The sequence below is a fragment of the Aedes albopictus genome, chromosome 3 (genome assembly GCF_035046485.1).
Source record: "Aedes albopictus strain Foshan chromosome 3, AalbF5, whole genome shotgun sequence".
NCBI classification, from domain to species: domain Eukaryota; kingdom Metazoa; phylum Arthropoda; class Insecta; order Diptera; family Culicidae; genus Aedes; species Aedes albopictus.
Genome location: NC_085138.1, coordinates 163,170,177 through 163,195,071, shown reverse-complemented (window position 1 = coordinate 163,195,071; position 24,895 = coordinate 163,170,177). Strand labels below are relative to the sequence as shown.

The window sequence follows — 24,895 nt, the reverse complement described above, 5'->3', positions numbered from 1 at the left end:
AAATTGAAAATCATGGAAGAAAACGGCTTTCCTGGCAAGCTGACCAGACTGATCAAAGCAACGATGGACGGTGTACTGCGTAAGGGTCTCTGGTAAACTATACAATTCGTTTGAATCTCGCCGGGAACTGCAACAAGGTGGCGGACTCTCATGCCTGCTTTTCAACATAGCTCTGGAAATTGTAATGCGACGAGTCCGGAGTATGATTATCACAAAAGCCGCTGAATTTGTGTGATCGTGAAATCATCAGTGGAAGTCGTGCCTACTAAGAATTCCAGAAGAAGCTATGGTCCAAAAAGATTTAGCCCCGTACAAAATGCACCATGTACAAAACGCTTTAAGACCGGTGGTCCTCTACAGACACGAGACATGGACCATGCTCGAGAATGACCTTCAAGCACAGGGAATTTTCGAGCAATGGGAGCTAAGAATTATCACACCGCTGAAGAACGGTGGAGAACGGTGTGTGGCGGCGAACAATGAACCATTCTAGGACGCATTCTACGACTGAACAAATATCCAGAAAGTTTCAAAAGCCGGACGATGGACAGGACATGGATGTTGCAAGAATTCCGGATAGCAACCCTGCAAAAATGAATTTGAATTCGAAAGAAATCTGGATCGTACAAGACGATACGGAGCACAATGGATAAGACAGACTGACCAGGTCCAGAGTGAATAGGCAAATGTAAAGTGGTCCAGCAGCTGTCACCCTTTTTGTGTGGCGTAGAATTGTTGATGCAGAATTAAGTAAATAAAGAATGCCCATTAAATGCAACATCCCATAATTGCGCGTCCACTGGAGTGAAATAGCAACGTAAAAGCGCGTCCAGCTATAGCTTCTAAATAAGTAGGATCACCCAATCCAAAAATAGCTTCAATATAATCAAATTTGGCATCATTAGACATCCTTTTGAACGAGCATTCGTGACGGCAAAGAAATCTCGTTTCTATAAATAGCACGTCGCCTTTGCAAGGCTTCCATTACGTTCCCAGCCATTACTAAATCATTGCGAAACTTTTGGCATCGAAGAAACATCAAACAATCCCTCCCACCCTCTAGGGTACTTACATCGAGTTATCGTACGGGTAGCTGGCCACCACGGCTCCTCCATGCAGATTGGCCGACAACACAAACGGATTGCTCAAGATCCAGTTCATGACGGCCGCCGTTTCCGGCTGTTGCCGATTGCGACGGATATGGCGCACCCGGTCGTTGTCGAACCGATCCGGGAAGTCCCGATTCAAATCGACACCGGCCGCGTTGTAGCGTCCCATGTAGTTGGGTGGCGATTCACAGCTTCCTTCCTGCAATGGGGTGGGGAGAAAAGAAAACGAGCGAAATGGAAGATTAGTATAGGGGAGATGGCGGTGAAATGAAAAAAAAAAGACACTTTTTAGTTTAATTTCAAATCTCTATTCTCATTTTTGACCTTTTGTCCTTTCTACCTATTATATTTTAATCAGTTTGTTTTTAAATTTTCTGTCTTTTAAACCTTTGTCATAGATTTTTTATTTATGTAATAAATCTTATCCGAGCTCAGTCAAATTTTACCCCCTTTTCCTCTACACAAGCAAGTAGGAGGAAAAGCAGGCGATATCAAACTGTGACGATAACGACGAGCTGAATGGAAAGGTTATACGGGTAAACCGTCGTGCGTAGGAGGTGTACGTACATAACTGCCACTACTGGGGGCCAGCAACAGGTGGGCGGCTTCAGTTTCCATAGTCATCAGGATTTATCACTCGGTGCGAACGTGCGAAAATGCAATTTCGATTCTAAAGACGACACCGCACCACCGAGCAGGATGTTTCGCGATGCGTGGGAAGGAGGCTTCAAAGAAATATAGATGGTAATTACGTTTTGACACGACTTTGATTTGTTATTAGCTTTGATGAGGAATCGCACGCGTCTCTATTTCATGCTTTGTTGGAAGGCGAATGGCATCGAATGGTTGACGTTTAGTAATATTGGATCAAGAATCAGTTGCATGATTTTGAATGCAAATCCAAGAATTTTAATATTTTTATATTTCATACAGAATTGAAACTTTTTGGAAATGCCTTAGGGTGCTTGTACCAGTTGTCGCACTACTTAAGGAAAACTATTTCTACAAAAATAAGAAGAAGACCGGCAAATGTCGTCGATATGTCAAATGATGGATTAGTTTTCATACTTTACAGGAAAAATATAGAAACGGAGTCAAAATTACTTTTAGTATTTATTACGGCGTGTGCCAATGATGGGAACCGTGTACCAGTTATGGATACATTTTCTTATGTCGGTTCCACTTCGCACTATTTACATGCATTCCATATGGGATTTGCCATAACTGGTACACTATGGCGATTTGAGGTTGAAAATCAACCCTGGCGAATTTGAGGTATTATATCCATAACTGGTGCACTGAGCCTAGAAGATTTTTATTAGATTTACTCCAAAAATTTCTGCAGGATTCCCACTAAAAATCTTGCTCCAAGGATTTTTTCGGGAATTCGTCATGGGATTCCTACGTTTATCTCTCTTGGGATGCTTTAGTGAATTCCTCCACGGATTCGTTCGGGAATTCCTTATGGGATTTCATCGCTATATTCTTCTAATATTCTTGAAGGAATTCATCCTGGGATTCCTATAGTAATACCAATTGCGATTCCTTGAAAAAAATCACCAGACTTTCTTTCGGGAATCGAGTTTGACAATATTTAGTATCGGCTGTGATTCAAGAGTTTTTTTTTTCAATTCTGATTAGATGATAGTTGAGTACCCGGAATTCAACAGAGTAAGTACATTCTGGCATTTTTTCAAATATTTTCGAGGGATTTCTACAAGAGTTTACCCCGGTAATTCTACAAAAGCTTCTCCTAGGATTTTCCCAAAATATCTCCGAGGATTTCTGCTGTCGTTTCTCTCGGGATTTCTCTTAAAGGTTTTCCAGGATTAGGTAGTTTCTCCCGCAAACAATATTTCCGTCCTCAATGTTAACTCCGAGAAGTTTTCTTAGAATGTCCCAGAGCTTTTTTTTTCTCGGGATTTCTTTTTTTTTTAACCCTCCACTGACCCCCATACCAAAGAGCTCTCACATCGAGCCCCCTGGTAATGGACACTTGCTAAAAAAAAAGTTAATATTCGCGGAGATAAGTAATACTAATAAAGTGAAATCCCAGTGGAACTTAGTTCCTTTGAAGGGATTCACATAGCAGTAGAAAAATTAAGACTACAAAAAACAACTAAATATTTACTTAATTCGTGATAACGAGTGTGGCTACAGTATTCAAATGACTAAATTAAAATAACTAAAATAACTAAAATGTAGGGAAAAACTAGCAGGAGCTAGAAAAACCTACATATGCTAATTGGTTGACACGTTAAAATATATGTTCATTTACCTTCTGTGATATGTACTGTTTCAGTTTGCTTTTGAATAATATGCAGTTATGACGGCTTTTCGGGCCCGTATGAAGTTGATCACCAATATTAACTTCTTTTCCCGATCAGCCTAGATAGCTGTGTAGTGTCGGTAGCGGTTAGTTCAACTGGCTAAGAATAGCACTACGTACCGCCTGTTCCAGTGGTAGGAATCCACTAATCAGGTGACCCCTAATTCATGGTGTTATGCGGCTTTACGCTTACCGTGCCTAGGAATGAATGGTTAGGGGGGTCTTATAAAAACCTAATCGCAAACGGAGCCTGTGGAGTACCAGGGCACCCTCCACAGTATTTGCCCTTACTGTGCTAACCGGAGCAATAGCGCGGTGGACCTTGTGTTTCTCCGAGACAATCAGCTGCCCTTCTTCAATCTCATACTTGAGGCTGAATAAGGGCGGGATTATGAAGATTTTATCAATTAGTTTAGATTTTCACCTATATGGTTTCGCATTATGCGTTTTACACAGTGTATTCTGTGCATCCTCGCCTTTGGCGCACTGAAATGGACACCGATCTGGCTATATTGTTGCTGTTCTTTTTTGTGCTGTGATTGTTAAGAGTTTAATCTTGCCTAGTTTGGGTAGTGGCTACGGTTAGGATAGCTCAGATCAATCTTCAGCACAAAAGAACAGCAACGATCAATCTTTGTAGACTTATGCAAAATGGTACAGCCCAAGTGGCGTTAGTCCAAGAACCTTACTTTCGTAAGGGGAATTTCTATCTAGGAAACCTTGTGAATCCGGTGTTTGCTACTTTCAGTAAAAAATGAAATGGCAAACTCACGTGTCATGCCTCGAGCATGTGTGCTTGTCAACAACGCAATCGTTGCTACACTCATCTCTGAACTAACTACCAGAGATGTATGTGCTATCACAATAGATGTATCTGTTGGCAACCTCAACAGGAAATACGTTTATTGTTCGGTTTATTTACCGCATGATGAACCATCCCCTACGGATGCTTTCAAGCAAGTCATTGCATACTGCACTTCAAAAGGCCTTCCGCTAATTGTTGGTAGTGATGCTAATGCTCACCATATAATCTGGGGCAGCTCAGACATCAATTTGAGAGGCTCCAGTTTGATGGAATACTTAAGTAGTACAGATCTTGGATTACTTAACATAGGCAACCGCCCAACCTTCATGGTATCTGGTAGAGAGGAAGTGTTAGACATAACGCAGAATTAGTCATGAGCTAATCAATTGGCATGTGTCAGATGAAGAATCTTTATCTGACCATCGTTACATCTTGTTTGAACATGTGAATGTTACTTCGCAAACTTTGCGTTTCAGGAATCCCCGGTCAACCAACTGGGATCTCTTTACCGATTTGGTTGCAGCCAAATTTCATGGATACTCACCATCAATTGACACTCCAAGTGATTTAGATGATGCCGTTGATACTACAACGGCCTTCATCATGGAAGCTTTTGAAGAAGCCTGCCCTCTGCGGTCTGTGAAGACCACAAGAGGAACCCCTTGGTGGAACTCCGATCTGGCGAAGCTCAGGAAACAATGTAGAAAGAGTTGGAACAGACGACGTTCGGCTGGATCGGAGGCTTTCAGGTCGGCTCGCAAGGCCTACCAGAAAGCTCTTCGGTCTGCTGAACGATCCGGCTGGAAAAACCTTTGTACAAATGTTTCCAGTCTGAGTGAAGTCAGTCGATTGAACAAAATCCTTGCAAAATCTAAGGATTTTCAAGTGAACGAATTTCGTTTGCCAAATGGTGATTTCACTTCCTCTGATGAGGAAGTTTTAGAATGTTTATTCAGTACACACTTCCCCGGATGTGTGGATATTACATCTTCGGATGAACCTGATGTCTTTTCTTGTAGTTATGATTCTTTAGCTTCGGCTCGGAGTATCATAACTTTAGAATCGATTGAATGGGCACTTAATAGCTTTGCTCCTTTCAAATCTCCTGGGGCAGATGGGATTTATCCTATTTTGCTTCAGAAGGGATTTGATCATTTCAAACATGTTTTGAAACAACTACTTGTTTGCAGTTTTGCTACAGGGTATATTCCCAAATCCTGGCGGGATATTACTGTGAAGTTTATTCCGAAAGTGGGTCGCGCGTCGTTTGAAGAAGCAAAGAGCTTCAGACCTATCAGTTTGACCTCTTTTCTTCTGAAATGCTTAGAACGCATAGTTGATCATCACATCCGTGATGTTCATCTGGCCAATGTGCCTTTTCATGTGAACCAACATGCTTACCAATCTGGAAAGTCCACTGTGACTCTTTTACACAAAGTTGTTTACGATATCGAGAAGGCATTCGCTCAAAAGCAATCATGCTTGGGTGTTTTCTTAGATATCGAGGGTGCCTTTGACAACGTGCCTTTCGATGCCATATTGGAAGCCGCACGGGGTCATGGTATATCTCCAATGATTTCCAATTGGATTCACCAAATGCTCAAAAACCGACATCTCTTCTCGACATTGCGGCAAGCGGCGATTAGGAAATTGAGTGTTTGTGGATGCCCCCAAGGGGGAGTCTTATCACCACTTTTATGGAATCTCGTAGCAGATTCGCTATTGAGGCAACTCAATAATAGCGGTTTTCCTACTTATGGTTTTGCCGACGACTACCTAACATTGTTAGTCGGTATGTGCATCAGCACCCTTTTCGACCTGATGCAAAACGCTCTTCAGGTAGTTGAGGGTTGGTGTCGCCAATATGGCCTTTCGGTTAATCCGAGTAAAACATCTATTGTTCTTTTCACGGAAAAGCGAAACCGTAATGGTGTTCGAACTTTACGTCTCTTTGATTCTGAAATCAATGTGACTGAACAGGTAAAGTACGTTGGAGTCATTCTTGATTCCAAGCTTTCCTGGACACCTCATGTTGAGTTCAGAATCAAGAAAGCTTGTATGGCCTTCGGGCAATGCCGGCGAACCTTTGGTACAACTTGGGGTCTAAAACCCAAGTATATCAAATGGATCTACACAACTGTTGTTCGGCCAACATTGGCCTATGGATGTCTTGTGTGGTGGCAAAAGGGCGAAGTGAGAACGGTCCAATCAAAGTTAGGCCATCTCCAAAGGATGTGCTTAATGGCGATGTCTGGAGCGTTCTCTTCAACTCCCACGGCAGGGCTCGAAGTTCTCTTTGACGTTGCCCCACTACACATTCATCTCAAACAAGAAGCACTTTCTTGCACTTACCGCCTATGGGTACTCGGTTTACTAGAGGAAACTCCTGTGAACCGCAGTTCAACACACACCTCGTTGTTTCCACTTTTGGTGAATTGGGACAAAGTTGTCCTTGCTCCAAGTGATCTTACAATTGCTTGTAATTTTCCATATAGGACATTTTCCACGAAATTCCCTTCCCGGGAAGAGTGGACATCTGGTTATCTCGAAAGAAGTATTTCAGACGGCATCGTATGTTACACTGATGGCTCCCTTCTCGAAGGTCGAGCAGGTGCTGATGTTTATTCTCGTGAGCTAAGGCTGTATCAGTCTTATTCACTTGGCAGACACTGCACCGTTTTTCAGGCCGAAATCTTTGCTCTTATGTGCGGAGTGCAATCAGCACTTCAGCAGCACGTAATGGGCAAAGTAATATACTTCTGTTCAGATAGCCAGGCTGCTATTAAAGCACTTGCTTCGGCCAACTCCAGGTCGAAGATAGTTATCGCTTGTCGAACTCAAATTGAGGAGCTGAATTCAGCAAACGCTGTTCACCTTGTATGGGTACCTGGCCATTCTTCCATCGCTGGAAATGAATTGGCTGATGAGTTAGCTCGCACTGGAGCATCACATGATTTCATTGGCCCTGAGCCAGCTATTCCGGTATCCAAGTGTTGGGTGAAGCTTCAGATTGACACCTGGGCTGCCACTCAGCACAAACAATACTGGAATAGTTTGGAGTCATTTCGTCAAACAAAATTGTATTGTACTGAGCCATCTCTAGGGGTGGCAAAGTATCTAACCAATCTGTCAAAGCAGAATTGCAGCATGCTGGTCAGAGCATTGACTGGCCATTGCCGACTCAGTTATCACATGACGAATATTCAGCAAGCTGATTCATTTGCATGTGATAGCTGTGAATCCGATTATGGAACTTCGTATCATTTAATATGTAACTGTCCAGTTTTTGCGCAATTGCGTTTCCGAGTACTCGGGAAACACTTATTAAGTGAAACTGACTTCAGAAACCTGAATCTTCAGGATGTTCTGTTGTTCTTGACCCGCTGTGGTAAAGAGCTATAGGCTCTCTTTACGCTTTATGCATTATCACAGTGCCCTTCTCAGAACGCTGTTCGAACCCATTGTGGCACGCTTATGCGTTATTACAGTGTCCTTTTCAGGACGCTATGTGAACCCATTGTGGTACGCTTTTGCGAGTATGACGATCCTATTCCCTTACCTGTCCTTTCCCATGTCCTATCCTTTTTCCTTCCCTTTTCCGTCAGGTAAATGATGAATAGGCTCGTGTTCATGGCGATGGCACAAATTTCCCGAATGGAGGAGAACGTGCCTCTAGAGCCGACCTACTGATACCTGATAATATTCTTGAAGGAATTCATCCTGGGATTCCTATAGTAATACCAATTGCGATTCCTTGAAAAAAATCACCAGACTTTCTTTCGGGAATCGAGTTTGACAATATTTAGTATCGGCTGTGATTCAAGAGTTTTTTTTTTCAATTCTGATTAGATGATAGTTGAGTACCCGGAATTCAACAGAGTAAGTACATTCTGGCATTTTTTCAAATATTTTCGAGGGATTTCTACAAGAGTTTACCCCGGTAATTCTACAAAAGCTTCTCCTAGGATTTTCCCAAAATATCTCCGAGGATTTCTGCTGTCGTTTCTCTCGGGATTTCTCTTAAAGGTTTTCCAGGATTAGGTAGTTTCTCCCGCAAACAATATTTCCGTCCTCAATGTTAACTCCGAGAAGTTTTCTTAGAATGTCCCAGAGCTTTTTTTTCAAGGGATTTCTTTTTTTTTTTTAACCCTCCACTGACCCCCATACCAAAGAGCTCTCACATCGAGCCCCCTGGTAATGGACACTTGCTAAAAAAAAAGTTAATATTCGCGGAGATAAGTAATACTAATAAAGTGAAATCCCAGTGGAACTTAGTTCCTTTGAAGGGATTCACATAGCAGTAGAAAAATTAAGACTACAAAAAACAACTAAATATTTACTTAATTCGTGATAACGAGTGTGGCTACAGTATTCAAATGACTAAATTAAAATAACTAAAATAACTAAAATGAAGGGAAAAACTAGCAGGAGCTAGAAAAACCTACATATGCTAATTGGTTGACACGTTAAAATATATGTTCATTTACCTTCTGTGATATGTACTGTTTCAGTTTGCTTTTGAATAATATGCAGTTATGAATTACTTTTAAATCGCTAGGAAGTGCGTTAATCTTTGATGGACCATAATGTTTAATACGTGTGAGACCTATATCACATAACATAAGTGGAACTCCATGGTCAGAGCGAAGGAAAAAGTTGTATCCTTTTCCAGCACGCGAAACTGTTATATCTCTCATAAAGGGCGTCGAACTGTCACTTATTTTGGTAAACAAAAAACATCTGATCCAACCAGTATTCCAGTGTTTGCAAAGAATACAGGAACGAAGATTATCATCTGAGATATGCTCAAAACTAGCTGCTGGACATCCACTTATTCATGTAGTCATAAATTCTTGAAATCTTTGAAATAACACATCCACGTTCCACATATCGATCTCGCTTTATATTTAAAGCCATAAAACGTACTTTCGACTTGAGTTTACAAAGTTTTATTACAATTTATGCCCTAGTTTAGATCTCCACGTGCTGCCAGTCTAGATCTATGAGGTCTTTGTTTTACTTCACAGCAATGAAAAATGGTATACATGCTGAAAAATAGTATGACAATAATGTTATAATACATTTGACATTTCGATGCCCTGTATACCAGCGTACGAACTCGGAAAGGCATCAACTTTTTGAGCCAGAGTTCGACTTATGTTATGTGCCTATATTCGTGTATGCTCTACTTTTCACTAATTCGTTTGCATGTCTAGTATTCTGTAGAGTAGCCCTTGTTGAGAATATTATGTTTTTGCGAAAACTATGGTTGAATAAAGAATTATGTACATACCTGATTGTTTGACAATCGCGCAACCCTAGAATAGGAATTATTTTGTGATGTTGACTTGTGTAAAGTGAGGTTGTCGGATACAAGTGAGGAAGATTGAAGATTACTTTTACACATCTGTTCTGCAACGTCTGCACTCTTTTTAATTTTGACTTAGCGGCATGACCCCAAACAATAATTAAATACTGAATTATGGAATGAATGCATGCATTATAAAATTGTAGCAAAACTTCGTTGGGCACGAAAGATCGCACTCTTTTCATAAGACCACATAAGGATGAGATTTTGTTAGAAACATGCTTAATATGAGTGTCCCAAGTAAGACATGAATCTATGTGCAAACCTAAGTATTTAAAAGATGGCACTTTTTCAATATGAAAGTTAGTAATACATGGATCAGAGTGTTGAGGAATGGATTTGCGTAAAGAATGAAAAACCATATATTTTGTTTTGCTGAGATTTAAAGAGAGATGATTGCCATTGAAAAACTCCAGGAGGGTAGCCAGATCTGATTCAATGTCTTTTATTATGGATTATATTCTAAAATGAGGGTAGAAAAGAGCTGTGTCGTCTGCAAAGAGTCTAGGGGTTCCATAAAGCTTCAAATTGCCTAAATCATTAATGAAAATTAAAAATAAAAGGGGACCAATGTTACTCCCTTGAGGAGCTCCAATATCAATGGTGCGTAAGCTGCTTCGAACACCATTTAGAACAACAAAAAGTTTTCGTTCTGAGAGATAACTTTTGATCAGGTCATTGGCCAAACCTCTTATGCCATACCGCTCGAGTTTTTTAAGCAAAATGTCATGGTTGATGGTATCAAATGCCTTCTTTAGGTCAATAAACAATCCCCCCACTATCTTTTTTTGATCAATTTCACAAATCAGATCATCTATCAACTCTACAATAGCGTTTGACGTACCACATCCATCCCTAAATCCATATTGTAGTTTGTACAACACGTTATTAGCACTAAAGAAGTTTGCGAGCCGATTGGTCAAAAGTTTTTCAAAAATTTTATTAATTACTGAGAGTGTTGAGATTGGACGGTAATTGGAAGGATCGTAAGTGTCACCAGACTTAAAGATGGGGGTCACCTTAGCTATTTTCAAAACATTTGGGTATGTGCCAGTTGCCAAAATTCTATTGAAAAGTTTGGAAAGCATATTTGAAAATGACCCTATATTGGCTTTTAGGAGATCAGCTGAAAGGTTATCATGTCCACGGCTTTTCTTAACATCCAACTGGCTTATTAATATACTTACTTAACTCACGTTAGTTGGCCGCAAGAAAATAGAATTACTGACTGTCTTCACATGTTTCAAAACATCGAAATTGTTATGTGGGAGCTTATTAGCTAAGTCATTCCCAATACTAGAGAAAAATTCGTTGAACACCTCAACTACATCCCGATCCAAATGTAAAACCGCACCATCAATTCGTAGTTTCACTTGTTCAACAACTTTTGAACGACCAAAAATTTCATTAACCTTTTTCCACACATTAGAATGGCTAGAGGTATTAAGAATATTTTCGTAGTACTCGCGTTTACAACGTATTTTAGCTGCTTTAACTTTTTTTGAAACATGGACCAACTTATCTTTAGATCTAACGTCGTTAGGATCATTTTTAGATTTTTTAAGGTATTGATTCTTCAATTGTATCAACCGCCAAAGGCTGTAAGTCATCCATGGACAATGATCCCCTTTCAATCGAACAATTTTAGTGACAGATCTTGTACACTCATTTAAAAGCCTGTTATATGTGTCTATGAGGGTGTTCAAAGCAGCATCAACGTCTTCAGTTACTTGAAAGTCATTTAGAAATACAGAGAATTCATTGTGCAGTTTCCTCGATGTTTTCCCAGGATGTATAACAGAGTTCGTCCCAAAATTGCTACTGCAGTTTTTCTTGGGATTTTTTTTTTGCAAATTATTTCCGTTCCGTTCGTTTCTAGCGGGATTCCAACAGGCTTTCTTCAGAGATTTCTCCAGCAATTTTTCACAAAGAACTTCGGACTACACGACGGAGCACCGTGAGAAACATCGAAAATGAACTCCGAGCAAAGTCTCACGAAGAAATTTGAGCGTAACCTACGATTGAAGCTAATCGAAACATTCTAGGAGGAATTCATAGATGAATGCTAGTATAATTCCCGGGAGGAACTTCAGGGCTGTTACAAAAGTTTCTATTTGGAAACCGCAAAATTTCGGATCAAACCATTTGAAATCCACGCCGTGGTCGTCAAATGCGTGCCAAAAATTAATACAGTGATAGACATTCATTTAGCCGAGGCTAAAAAATTTCAAAAAAGTGTCAGCAAATTCGTACAACAGATTTTATGATAAAACTTTTTTTTCGTAGTGATAGCATATCTAGTACTGTTTTATAAAAATGTGATACATCACACTTACATATACACTAAAACAAAAACGAGGGTAAATACCCTTCAAATGTAATTTTTTGCCTAGACATTCGTTTAGCCGAATTGTACAATTTTTGGAATTCCATAATAAAAAACTAACAAATTTCGAAAAATATCCAACAAACTTATTTTGTATGGTCAGCTGCATTATACATCGACTTGTAAATCATGAATTAGATCGTTTTTGGAAGTGTTGCCATTTTAATTTTACATGCATCTCATATAAATATATCATAATATTGTAAATGTTTCCAAATTGAGATTTGATATAGATACTTTTATCGAAAGTGTTTCAAAAGAATCTAATGAAAGTTTCATGACGAGTGCAGGTTGAAAATTTACGAAAAACAATGTTTTTAACAGAAATAAATAACGCAAACCATAAAAAAATCACATATTTATGTATTGTTTTGATGAAATATTATGGTTTTACTTGCATAAATCACATCGTTTACTACTATTACGTCTTCTAATAGCTCCCAATATCTCCTAGACTGTATACTGGCTGAAATAACATGCATTGGACGGCTCACATTTCGAGAAATGGCACCGAAAGTATTCAAATTTCTAGCATAAACTACTTGTTTCATAATTTAGACGTTCTTTTCAAATAAATTATATTAAAAATGAATGTGGTTCAAAACTAAGGCTCATATAATATATTTCTTCAGATTGAATGAAATTAGTCAATTATTTGACCGTATCTTGCATTTTTGTATGAACATCTGCTTTTAAATAAACAGGGTACAAAAATTCTGACACTTCTTGCAGTTCTTTCACTTAGAAGTCTTCTAACTTATTCAGTAATTTTAGTATCAAACAGGTATATTCCACAGGCATTAGGGCTCGTCTATTTATTTTAGCTTTTATCAATCCCATTTTAAGGTTCAATCAACCAAAAACCAATATACTGAATTTTTACATGACATTTTATGCAATAATTTGAACATTTCTAACAATTATTCTGTGCCATATTTTCAAAACTGCTAATCTAGCTTACGTTTGAGTGTTTACAGAAATCATTTTTCTTACATAAATTTAGTAAGAGATGAACCAGCCTAGGGCTGAAAATCTCTATGTCTCCTTATCGGGACATTTTTTTATAATATTTCTCTGAAATCAACAAATAAATAAACTTTTATGGTCATTTATCTTGCGTACTAAATGCCTTGGGGTATATCCTCGACATATATTCACGAAATTGCAAAAAATCTATTGAAAACAAATTTTTCATTTACCTCGGCTAAACGAATGTCTAGGCAAAAAATGATATTTGAAGGGTTTTTACCCTCGTTTTTGTTTCAGTGTATATGTAAGTGTGATGAATCACATTTAAAAAAAAACAGTACTAGATATACTATCACTACGATAAAAAAGTTTTATCATGAAATCTTTTGTATGCGTTTCCTGACACTTTTTTGAAAATTGTTTGGTGTCGGCTTAACGAATGTCTATCACTGTACATTTGTTATTGATAATTTTCTGATTTCTTTCTTCTTCGAATAGTAGATCGACTGATCCCTTGATTTTAAAATCAAACGACTCAGTATATTGGGTTTGTGTTATTAAACACCAAACATAAACTTGGAACAGCTAATCGAGTGGGTAGCACATGTTCTTATATTTGGGATCAAAGCAAATGAGAGCACTTGAAGGATTTAAGAAAAAAAAATTCTATTGAACCTAGGAACTTTTTTCAGAAGTTTTCTCGAAAATGAAAGTTTTAGCGGGATTTTTCCCAGAGTTGTTTCCAGGACTTCTCTTGCAGGTTTTCCGGAATTTCTTCCGCTGTTCCAGCCGCAATTCCTACTAAAAATCTTCCAGCATTTCTAGAGCAATCCTTCCTGGAATTTCTTCAAATTCCAAATGTTCGTGGGGTGGCCAGACTTTGTCACGAGATAACAATTATCATGTTGTTTTCCGAAGGTCTCCAGTGAATTTAGCTTACCCTGCTATAACAAACCATCAGGTACATCATTCCGTTCTGGTATGACTCTGCAGCCATAGGTAAACCTTGTGCTGATGGTGGGTACACAATCATCATCATCATCATAAATTCAAAATGGCGGCCGAAATCAATATGGTCGACCAAACTTTTTATAACTGCAAAAAGTACCTCTATCATTTCTCCTTTCAACAGCATTTTGTTTGGAAGTGGTTTCTGGAGAAACTTTCGAGTTATAACGGTTTTAATGAACCAACAATTGACCAAAATCGAGGGGCAAAAATGGTTGTGGCTCTAACTAACGGGGGTCCATCAATTTGATTAAGTAAATGCATTTTCCTAACTTTTTTGGGAAGGACTTGCAGAAAATCACCACCTTAGCCATTTTTGAAGACATGGTGTAAATGTGGGACGGTCTCAGCGAGAGTTACCCAATCTATTTCAGCATTCAGCATTGTGGAGCCTCGTAGCCGTGCGGTTAGGGTCACCAAGCTTATAATCGCACCATGCTATGGGGTGAGGGTTCGATTCTCGCTTCGGGCGTTGAAACTTTTCGTGAGAATAGTTTCTTCCCCGTTTCCACTGGTGCATGCTCCGTTGTCCGTTGTCTCAGTGGCGTCTCGTAACCTCAATTTTTACCTGTTCAACGACCCTAAAACTTGTATTTGCGAAGAGTACAGGACCAGGATCAAATTGAAAATGGACGGAAACTACTATTCTCGCCATTTTCTACAAATTACAAGCCAATTTGTTAAGAAAATTCAAGGATTTACATTTGTTGAACAGGTAGATTTGAGGTTAGGGAATCGCCACTGCGTTGTCTAATGTTAAGTTTAAAACAGTCTGTACAGCCGAAAGCTGAAGACGTTGTCCGTGTCTTTTTTTTTTTTTTTAAAAAAAAGTGAATATGGTAAATTTTGTGAGCCAGAGTTCCATTTATCTTCTGAGAGGTATTCCAGACTATATTCTGTGATCAAATCTGAAACAATCCAGAGAGCAGGTTTGGACAGATTCGAGGAGTAAATTCCAGAAAGAATCCCGGAAGGAAACTGGAAGGAATCCCAAAATGAGTTCTGTAGAAAATCGCAGAAGGATGAAAGATGTCTTGAATAAGATTTTTTTGGAAAATACTATGTAAAATTTGGGATAGATGAGAAGATTTTCAAATGGAAATTCCGAATTTCCAGATTCCATTTAGTACCAGTAGCAACAACGAGAACCGCTGGGAAGCACCCCGGCAGAAATGCTGGGGGAAATCGCACATAAATACCGGGAGCATACCGGGAAAACCTCTGGAACCCCAAGATGAACTTCTGCAGAAACCCTATAGAAAAACTTCTGAAAAATCCTAAGAGAAATGAGAGAAATACGGAATTCAATGTAGAAAAATTTTCAAGGATTCTTCAAAAGAATTATTTAAAGATGAACTTGAAATGACTTTATGCCAAATGTCCCGCTCCCATCCAAAACGACCTTCGAATGGAATTCAAGGAGGAATTCCATAACAAAAAACTCTAGGAGGAAATTCGGAAGGAATGTGATAAATCTAGGAAAGAATCCACACATAAATGGTTAGTGAGTTCCAGAAAACAATCTCTTACGAAATTGTTAGAAGAATCCACGAAGTACGTGCAAAATTACTTACACGACTGAAGTAAAGAATGTACACAGGAAAGGAATTCGAAGGAATTTGCAATATCTAGTATTGTACCGAATGCCCAGTATATTGTACCGCTACTGTTACTTGATGTTCACTCCGATTTAGAATGTAACTACTAACAGTAGTACACAGAGGCGTCGCGTGCCTCGTTTAGCCACATGTGCACTTGCAGATTTTTCATAAATTATGTAGACCAGTTATTAGACATCTCAAACCACCCTCCATCCCATTTCCTTACCATTCATAAGTATTTTTTTATGTTAAAAAACATATTATCCTTCCGTAACTCGCGCGGTTGACTACCTGCGTCAGCACCACGCTAATGCTGAGTACAAAAAGCGAGATTTTTTCAACGTGTTGTACAAAATACAACAGCGCGATCGCTCGAGGGTTAAATTTTGCCTGATTGATCATTATAATTTTAATCGGAACGATACATTACTACTTCGGTACTATTAAAATTTGATTCCCTAGCCTACTTCTAATAAAGTTTCCCCTTTTTGGACATACACAAGTACTAGTTTATTTGTGAGCTTGGACTTGTCATTGATCTGGGACAGGCTATACGGCCATAAATTGATTTTCACTCCAGTTCACTTTATGGGATCTTTTTTTAATGGTTAAACTTCTCGTATGAGGGTACTATAATTTTACCGCTAACCGTTCAAAATTTAATACGGTTTACTCTATGGAAATCTACCTTTTTTAAATAAAAAATAGTTGTTAGTCGAGAATTCAATGTTTATCACATCCAAAACTGTCGATCTTAATCGATCACAGAAACTGTCTATTTTCATCAAGGGGAATGACATATCCTTTTCTAACCGGAATATCCACATTCATCCGCTTCTAACCGTCGCTAACCGTTGCTAAGCGAGCTGCTAAGTGAGCAGAAGCGGTTAGCGACGGTTAGAAAAGGATAAATGCGGATATTCTGGTTAGAAAAGGATATGTCATTCCCCTTGATTTTCATTTGGGAAAATAACTTTGTCTAATTTGAAACTTCATACAATCTAAGTACAGTTAGTATCTGACATTGTGACGATATTTAAAATGTACTAGTTTTCCCGGGAGACGTACTGCCAATTTGGTTGTGCTTGTTTGACAACTGTTGAATTTGTTTCCCACTCATAATAATTTCAGTAATTTCGTAATTGTGCTACATTTTAGTTGATTTTCGTAACTTTTTCTACTTTTAAACACAGCCACCCTGAAAGCGGATCGAGCCGAGCGAAAATCATGCTGAACGGTTTATCGTTTCGTGAATTATAATACCTCAAAGCGAATTCAAACTCATTTTTATAGGTTTTAAGATTTCTGTTTAGGCAATATGCGATCGATCTAAGAACGGTACATTTTGACAAATACGTATTTCTAGCATTAGAGTTTATAATCAGAAGTTATTCTCGAATCTTCATTGACAAAATAACTTGTACGGCTATTTGAATTTGTAGCTTTCGACCACCCTACTGGGAGAGCGAAACGTTTTAGCGCGAGAGATCAGTACGAAACAGTGAGCGCCGCATCCCCGTTTGCAAAAGCCATGCGAAAAAGCATCAAGTGCACCAAAGCGATGACCAGAGATTAAAATTTTCATTTTCAATGAGTGAAATTCAACGTGAATTTTGAAGATTCTCAACTGAGGGATCAAAATAAAATTCATTTTGGTGAATGAATTTTTTCACCTATTCATTCATTTTTCTGTCACTGACAATTTTCACTGACAAATAAAACTGGACCGTAACTCCCGATTATACTTCCAATTACCTCAAAACTTGTGTATAGTAGTTAATTAGAATATTAATTATGTTCTCTATTTGTCCATTAAGTCGGATTGTGCGTCTGTTTACAGAAATTGGACATTTTACGACGTGCGAAAAAATATTCGTGACAGAGAATTGAATGAAAAAAGAGAGGCATTCAGCTGACAATGAATGTGGCCAAACACGAATGAAAAAATGAGAATGTCAATCTTCACTTTCAGTCTTCGAATTTTTTACTCTCTGGATGACACACGTTGGGTGCCTATGTGTTTGAAATTTTTCTCAGCCAGCAACCAATACTGTTGAACCACTACGCGAATACGATATGCGCCAGAGCGTTTCCAACCGAGGTTCCGTGTTGCTGTTTGGAAGCCAAGCGAAAGCATGCGGTGCGTAGCAGATGGGTGCCGCTTTGCCTACCTATACACACAGCCGTTGCTCGGGAACTATCGCACTAGGGCCGCTTTCCTCTTTCAGAGATGTTTCCTCTTTCAGAGTGTGCAAGATCGCGATTCCCGCGTTACTTTTATGCAAGTTGCTTCTCGCTCGTCATGTGGTTTGCGCGCGATGTTGGGGATAGTAAAGATAGGGGGAAGCTCAAATAAATCGTTACACACTTTTCCGTTAAATTCATATGGGTGTCAAACATATTTTTTCACGAAATTTCAATTTTAGCTACACGTGTAATGCACATGTTGCACATGCGGACGCGACGCCTCTGGTAGTACACAAGATTTTCAGATCAATTGGTGTGACACGGTGCTCCATTTACCGTTATTATAAAATAAAATATACCATCAAAACCTGAAACGCCATTCTCTTTATTTATCTATCCTACACAAGATCCTACACCTCTGGACAAATTTTTAAAATCATCGTTGGGCGAATTTTTGAGTTACGCCCTTTTAAAGGGCCTAACCACTAAAAAATCGAGTTTTTTTTAATAGAATTACGCCACATATTATAACATAATCATGAATTAAAGGCATCAATAACAGAAATTATCATGAACAATATTGAAGTTTGATAGTATGCATTCATATGAACATCGGTGGAGTGCATTTTGTATCAAAATTTGTCAGTACGCCCATATACGGTAGAAGTTCTTAGGGCCTATAGAAAGCAAACATTACATTGGTGTATCAAATTCTATAGAAAGTATATTGTATTGTGATTCCATATGTCAATAGATGTTCATATTACTCTCCGTCAAGGTGATAGTATTTACATGCTCAGCACCAACATTTCAAAAGGACGTAACACAATATCTTCTCCCATAGCTGTCGATCGTATCTCTTCTTTCCCAGGACACCAACAACCACTATCGGAAAGAATTGCATTTCCTCCGTCCAGTAGTGGTTGTACATTGCATCGGAGAGTTAAAGGTTTGGTTTCGGCAAGCAGTTTCGCCATTTCGAAATGTTAGCACCGATATATTAAGAGCGTACAGTACACTCTCTATACAGCAAATCTGCCTTGAAAACAATAGTCAAAATTTGTCAAAAATATTGAATATGGGCAACCACAAATTAGACAAAATGGAATATGTGTGTGTGTCACAAATCTTAAGTTATAAGAATAGAAAACTAAAACATTGAAAGGCCAAAAGACAAAAAATCGGAACGGCCAACAAATAATCAAACATAATATTCTGGGTGAAAATTCTTTCATCTTGTAAAATATGTAGGTAAGACCTCTTGTCCCTACATTTCTTCGACCTATTGTCTTTCATTTTTCATTGCATTTCTGGAGCAACATTTGGAAAGGGCCCAACAGGTTTTGACAAAACCATTTTGTGCCTTTTTTTGAAATCGCTTCGAGGGCCTAACAGCAGCCCGCCCACGCAAATGAACACCGTTATCCGAAAGATTGATGTTTGCTCTATCTGACAACGGTCTTAGTTTGTGTAAATAAGTTGATGGGGGCTCAGGAGCGACGTGTGAAGTCATTGTTTACCAATGCTTGTATGCTCTTTTCAAATGTTGATCCAGATTTGTACGATTTATCTTTTCAGCTTCAGCATTTCAGAAGGGCGTAACTGGTTGATGATACAGCTCCTTCTTCTATGGATGTAGATTGCATGTCACCCCTCTAATGTAAGTCATCGAAAGAGGAGCATTCTTTTTGTCTAGAAGTGCCACGCCACAGCTTTGGAAAAAAAAATCTCGGATACTTTTTCAAAAAGACGTATAATATACGCAAATTCTATGTTGATACGTCGTTTTGAATAAGTATCCGAGAAATGTTGTTTTGGAAAGCAGTTACGCGCTCTTGAAATGCTGAGGTTGAGAAGACAAAACGTAGAAATGCAAAAAAAATCGAAGACAATATTGCGTGTTTTACCGTGGATTATCGCACAAAAATGTTCAAAATCGCTAATAGATCGTCGCCAGTACATCATATCGTATTCGTGTCTTCTACAATAAATGCGGAAAATAGCTAATGATTGATCGCCCAGAAGACACCGAAACGATTAAATGTAACCACGCATATCTATTTACATTTTAGCATAACTTTGCGCCATAATTTTTCTTGTAATAAGTCGAAAAAAATAAAATTAGTAGGGACAAAAGGTCTTACCTGCATATTTAAAAAAAAAAGAAAGAATTTTGAAGAACCGTGATCGCATTCTTTTCTAACGTATTTTGTGATTCATTCTTCTCGCAATGAATGTGCAGCGAAAGAATACCATTGTGGTTGATTTTGGAATCCTTCCCACGCGGCCTGAAATTGTCAAGATCCAGCAATTTCTGGAAAACGACATTCAGCTGCAGATGCCTGACGTAGAGAACATTCAGCTGCACCATATTCGCGGCTGTGTTTTGATCGAAGTCAAAGATATGTAGTGACATTGCTGCTCGATATCAGCAACTGCACAACAATAGGCACAATATCATGCATGGAGACAAAGCCTTCAGAATTCCCGTCTATGTCGAGAATGAAGCGGTGCCGGTGCGTGTTCTCGACCTTCCACCGGCAATGAAGCACACCACAATAATTGATTTTTTGACGCAGTATGGCAAAGTTCAATCGGTTACCAGAGAGCGCTGGAAAAAAATCTTTCCGGGCGTGTACAACGGAGTTCGGATTCTGCACATGAAGATCGAACGTCCGATCCCTTCCTTCGTAACTATTGAGGGACACGAGACCTCAATCTCTTACCCAGGTATGCAAAAAACCTGCAGGCAGTGTAATCAACCTGCCCATCCGAAGCAAAAGTGTTTGGGTGCACCGAACAATATCATCACTTCCTCAAAAACACCAACCAATACCGCGCCCTCGTCGGTTCCAGCGAAAGGATCGCTTTTCGTTGAACGTTGACGACTTTCCACCGATCAGCGCACAGCGAACAACAGCAGCGGCAGAGACAACAAACGCACAACAACAAGCAGGACCGAAAAGCGTACCTACGACGGTGATCGACGACGAACGACGGAGAGCAACAGAACCGAACCTCGAGAACGTGAACGACGACAGCTAATCTTCTTGCTCAATTGAAACCACCAACAAGCGGCAGCTGAGATCAACTGCGGCAAAGGAAAGGAAGAAAATGTGTTCTAGTTTAACTTCTCTGAACCATTGTCAGCCCAGTGTTGATAACCTTTCTCAGGGTGATGCAATTTTTTCGGACTTTAAACGTTCAAATACATCAACAACTATTTTTAAATCGGGTAAAAATAAGAAGAAGTTGTAAAGATTGTAATACTGCTAAGAGACGAACCAGCTCAGGGCTGAAAGTCTCAAAAATAAAGAAATAAAAAAATCTTTCCTATAGTGGTTGTTGATGTCCTGGGAAAGATGAGATACAATCTACAGCTATGGGAAAATATATTGTTTTAAAGATCTGTTACGTCTTTTTGAAATATTGGTGCTGATGTGCATGTGAATAATATCGCTATGACTGACAGTAATATGAACATCTATTGGCATATGGAATCACAATACAATATACTTTTAATTGAATTTGATACACCAATGTAATGTTTGCTTTCTATACGCCCTAAGAACTTCTACCGTATGTTGGCGTACTGACAAATGTTGATACAAAATGCACTCCACCGATATTCATATGGATACATACAATCAAATTTCAATATTGTTCATGATAATTTATGTTATTGATGCCTTTAATTCATGATGCTGTTATGAAATGTGGTGTTATTCTATAGAAAACTCGATTTTTTAGAGGTTAGGCCCTTTAAAAGGGCGTAACTCAAAAATTCGCCCAACGATGATTTTAAAAATTTGTCCAGGGGTGTAGGATAGATAGGGGTAGGCGGGGCATTATGGACACCCGGGGCAGAATGGACACCCTCAATATTTTGAAATATGCGAACTTTTTTAAACTTTTAATGAATGGAGAATATAGTTCATTTGTCTAAAACGTAGCTTCAGGAAAGATACATTCGAAATTAAAATTATACTTGATTTTACACGAAAAAGTTGCGTTCTCCGTTTTTTGTGCATGGAAATTATAATTTTCACACCATCTGAAATAAGATTTAGTGATTAATTTATTGCAGGTCGATAAAAACCTCATATTCCTAGAACACATGCAAGTAGTTTTGCTGCATCTACATGCTTAACATGTTTATATTTTCTTCTTTATTATATCAAAAATCAAGTTTGGAAATATCTTCTGCTGCCGGGGCAAAATGGACACTCATCTTTTTGAAAGAAGCGGCAAGAGAAAAATATAACCTAAATCACAAACCAACCAAATTCTTCGATTTCAGTATATTTTCGGTTAAATGTCTACTATAGTAGACATAGGGTGAAACAAATTGGTCAAAAAACGACAGCAGTGGAAAATAGTTGTTCTAGGCACAGCTGTACATGCCGGCAAAAACGAAGCTTTATCCAAAACAGCCTGAATTTAAATTAACTGAACAAAAATGAACTACTTCGGCGTATTATTCATCCATAATAGTTGTTTTGTAATGAAATGACTTTATAGGTGTAATTAATGTACGAAATTCGTAAAAGTCTCATGGTGTCCATATTGCCCCATGGGGGTGTCCATTCTGACCCGTATGCTTGAAGACGGTCATGAAAAACTAACATTTTTCATAACATTTTTTGAAGTGGATATAGTTATTTATGCAACAAGTTGCAAAATGATGATTTTTTCAGCACGAGTCGTACATTTATCCAACGAGGCTTGCCGAGTTGGATAAATACGACGAGTGCTGAAAAAATCGAGTTTTGCAACGAGTTGCATACAACATTTTTTGTAATTACGAAGACTACCCTTTCAGTACAATCTTTTCTAGAAACACAAGCATGTTTCAGTGGAGACCACGTGCTAACCTCCGTGCTAGTCAGCGTAGTTTTTTTTGTTTGATCAGGTAGGCTATGGTGTAGTCAGGCTGGTTGTAGGTGTCGCAAGCACCAGGACGTCAAGCAGCAGCAGTGGTCACAGGTGGGCGCCAGTAAAAGCAGTTTCAGCTGCTGTTTCTGCATCTGAACCAATCGAATCAGGATTGACGATAGCCCTATTTCGGATTCAAATTATTTAGAGGATGTAGAAGCAGATGCAGAATGTACGGGAGTTGCGGTCATTGGAAAAAGTGCGTGTTGGCAAAAGTGCCGAAAAGCGCTACTTTTCAGCACTCTTGTTTTGGTGAAGAAAAGTAGGCCGTTTTGTTATTCTCATCGCGAGTGAAAAGTAGGTCATTTGACAACGTAATTACAAAAAATCATTTTTCTTCTTGCATTCTTATGCAATAGATGCTAAATAGACTTTAAAAGGATACATGTATCAAAAAACTAAACTTTTTTGACATCTTGCCAGGTAAAGTTGGCAAAAACCTTAGGGTGTCCATATTGCCCCGCCTACCCCTAAATAAAGAGAATGGCGTTTCAGGTTTTTATGGTATATTTTATTTTATAATAATGGTAAATGGAGCACCGTGCGTGATGGAGCTCCAGATTTGTGCTCGAGAAAACTTGAGTAAAATGAAAAGCAGCCTTTGTGGCGGTAATCTTTGTAATTGAGCTACCGCGTCCTTAATCGCTGCGCTTCAACCCCAACGCTCCAACATTGATACTCGTTAAAATTTTGGATCACGGCAGTCGCAGTCATTGTAAAAGATACCTAGTGTCCTATTTCTATTGGAAGGCACCGACACCTGTAGTGTGGGATTATGTGCGCTACCGTATGAAGTTTCCAAACGGGTCAAGTGGCATCGAGTGTCGGGTCGGAGTCATACCGGTCAATCCAATTATACATATTTTTTTTTTTGCAATAGAACACTATGCTACAGTATAAACAAAGTAATGCATAAGCTCTACTTAGTGTTTCTGTTCAACTGGTTTTATGTTGGACTACAAAGAGAGATGGTGCAGGGATGTCCGGTTCGTCAAATCTAGCAACGTCCAAGCGACTACAGGGAATAGACAAAATGATCGGGACAGGCAAAATTTTCTTTTTCCAAAAAATGTTACACTAGCTGTAACTTTTCGAAAAGTGCATCAAATATTCTCAAATTTTTACTGTAAGTTCTTCAACTAGTTGTATATCAGTGGACAAAGTTTGAAAAAAATCGGACAATTTTTCACGAAGTTATAAAGATTTTTGAAAAAGATAAAATTATCCGATAGCCAACTTTGAGCTGTTATATCTCCGGATTCAATGAACCGATTGCAATGAAATTTTGACCATTCATGACTTATATAATGAACTCTGGAAAACATTTAACTTAACTTGAAATATTTAACAAGCGAAAAAGTTATAGCGATTTTATTTTTTTCACGATTTTTTAATAAATTGGTCTATTTTTAATATGCATCCCATTACTTTTTCAATTTATTGACGGCTATGTTGTTACTTTCCTTCAAAACACATTTATATATAAGTCATTTGGAGGGAATTTAAATGAACTATAATTTGCATCTTGAATTTTGAAACGATGTTGAAGTTTTGGATAATTTGGTGTTTTATAAGGAAAATAATCTAACCGTTGTAATTTTCTTGCGTGTTAAGAATTTTAAGTTGAGTCAAACGTTTTTTAAAGCTTATTATGTAAGTCATAATTGGTCAAAATTTCATTTCATTCGGTTCATTGAATCCGGAGATATAACAGCTCAAAATTGGCTATCGGATAAATGTACCTTTTTCTTAGAATCTTTATAACTTCGTGAAGAATTGTCCGATCTTTTCCAAATTTTGTCCACTGATACAAAACTAGTTGAGGAACTTACAGTAAAAATTTGAAAATATTTGATGCACTTTTCGAAAAGTTACAGCTAGTGTAACATTTTTTGAAAAGTGAAAATTTTGCCTGTCCCGATCATTTTGTCTATCCCCTGTATATGCAATTTGCCGATGGCCTCGAAGTGAAAATTGATAGAGTAATTACCGAGCGTACTTGCCGGCCGCCCCGCATAATAATCCATTAGTCTGGTCATCAAAGCGTAGCCATCGATAATAGGATTTGTTCGACGGGTTGTAACAATCTCTTGGTATAGACACTTTTTTCCCTCTATGATAGCACGGCACGCATGTTATGTTGACGTTCAGTGGCAGTGGAATGGTGAAATATGATGATGATCAATGTTATGCAGTGG

At 38.6% G+C, this 24,895-nt stretch overlaps 1 protein-coding gene and 1 long non-coding RNA gene across 2 annotated transcripts in view; one reads left to right on the top strand and one right to left on the bottom strand.

Annotated features, from left to right (window-relative positions):
• Positions 1 to 1,072: 1,072 nt before the first annotated feature.
• The window catches only part of LOC134284015 (carboxypeptidase D-like), a gene marked incomplete at its 3' end in the record, with an annotated part of 52,671 nt that continues 28,848 nt past the window's right edge, over positions 1,073 to 24,895 (bottom strand). The window contains 1 exon segment of the mRNA XM_062859278.1: positions 1,073 to 1,308. Coding sequence (XP_062715262.1) covers positions 1,073 to 1,308 — 236 coding nt within the window.
• LOC134291495 (uncharacterized) overlaps positions 13,563 to 24,895 on the top strand; it is a 38,240-nt gene continuing 26,907 nt past the window's right edge. Inside the window, exon 1 of the long non-coding RNA XR_009999116.1 lies at positions 13,563 to 24,895. This exon is cut by the window's right edge and continues 20,369 nt beyond it. This is a non-coding gene — a long non-coding RNA (uncharacterized LOC134291495).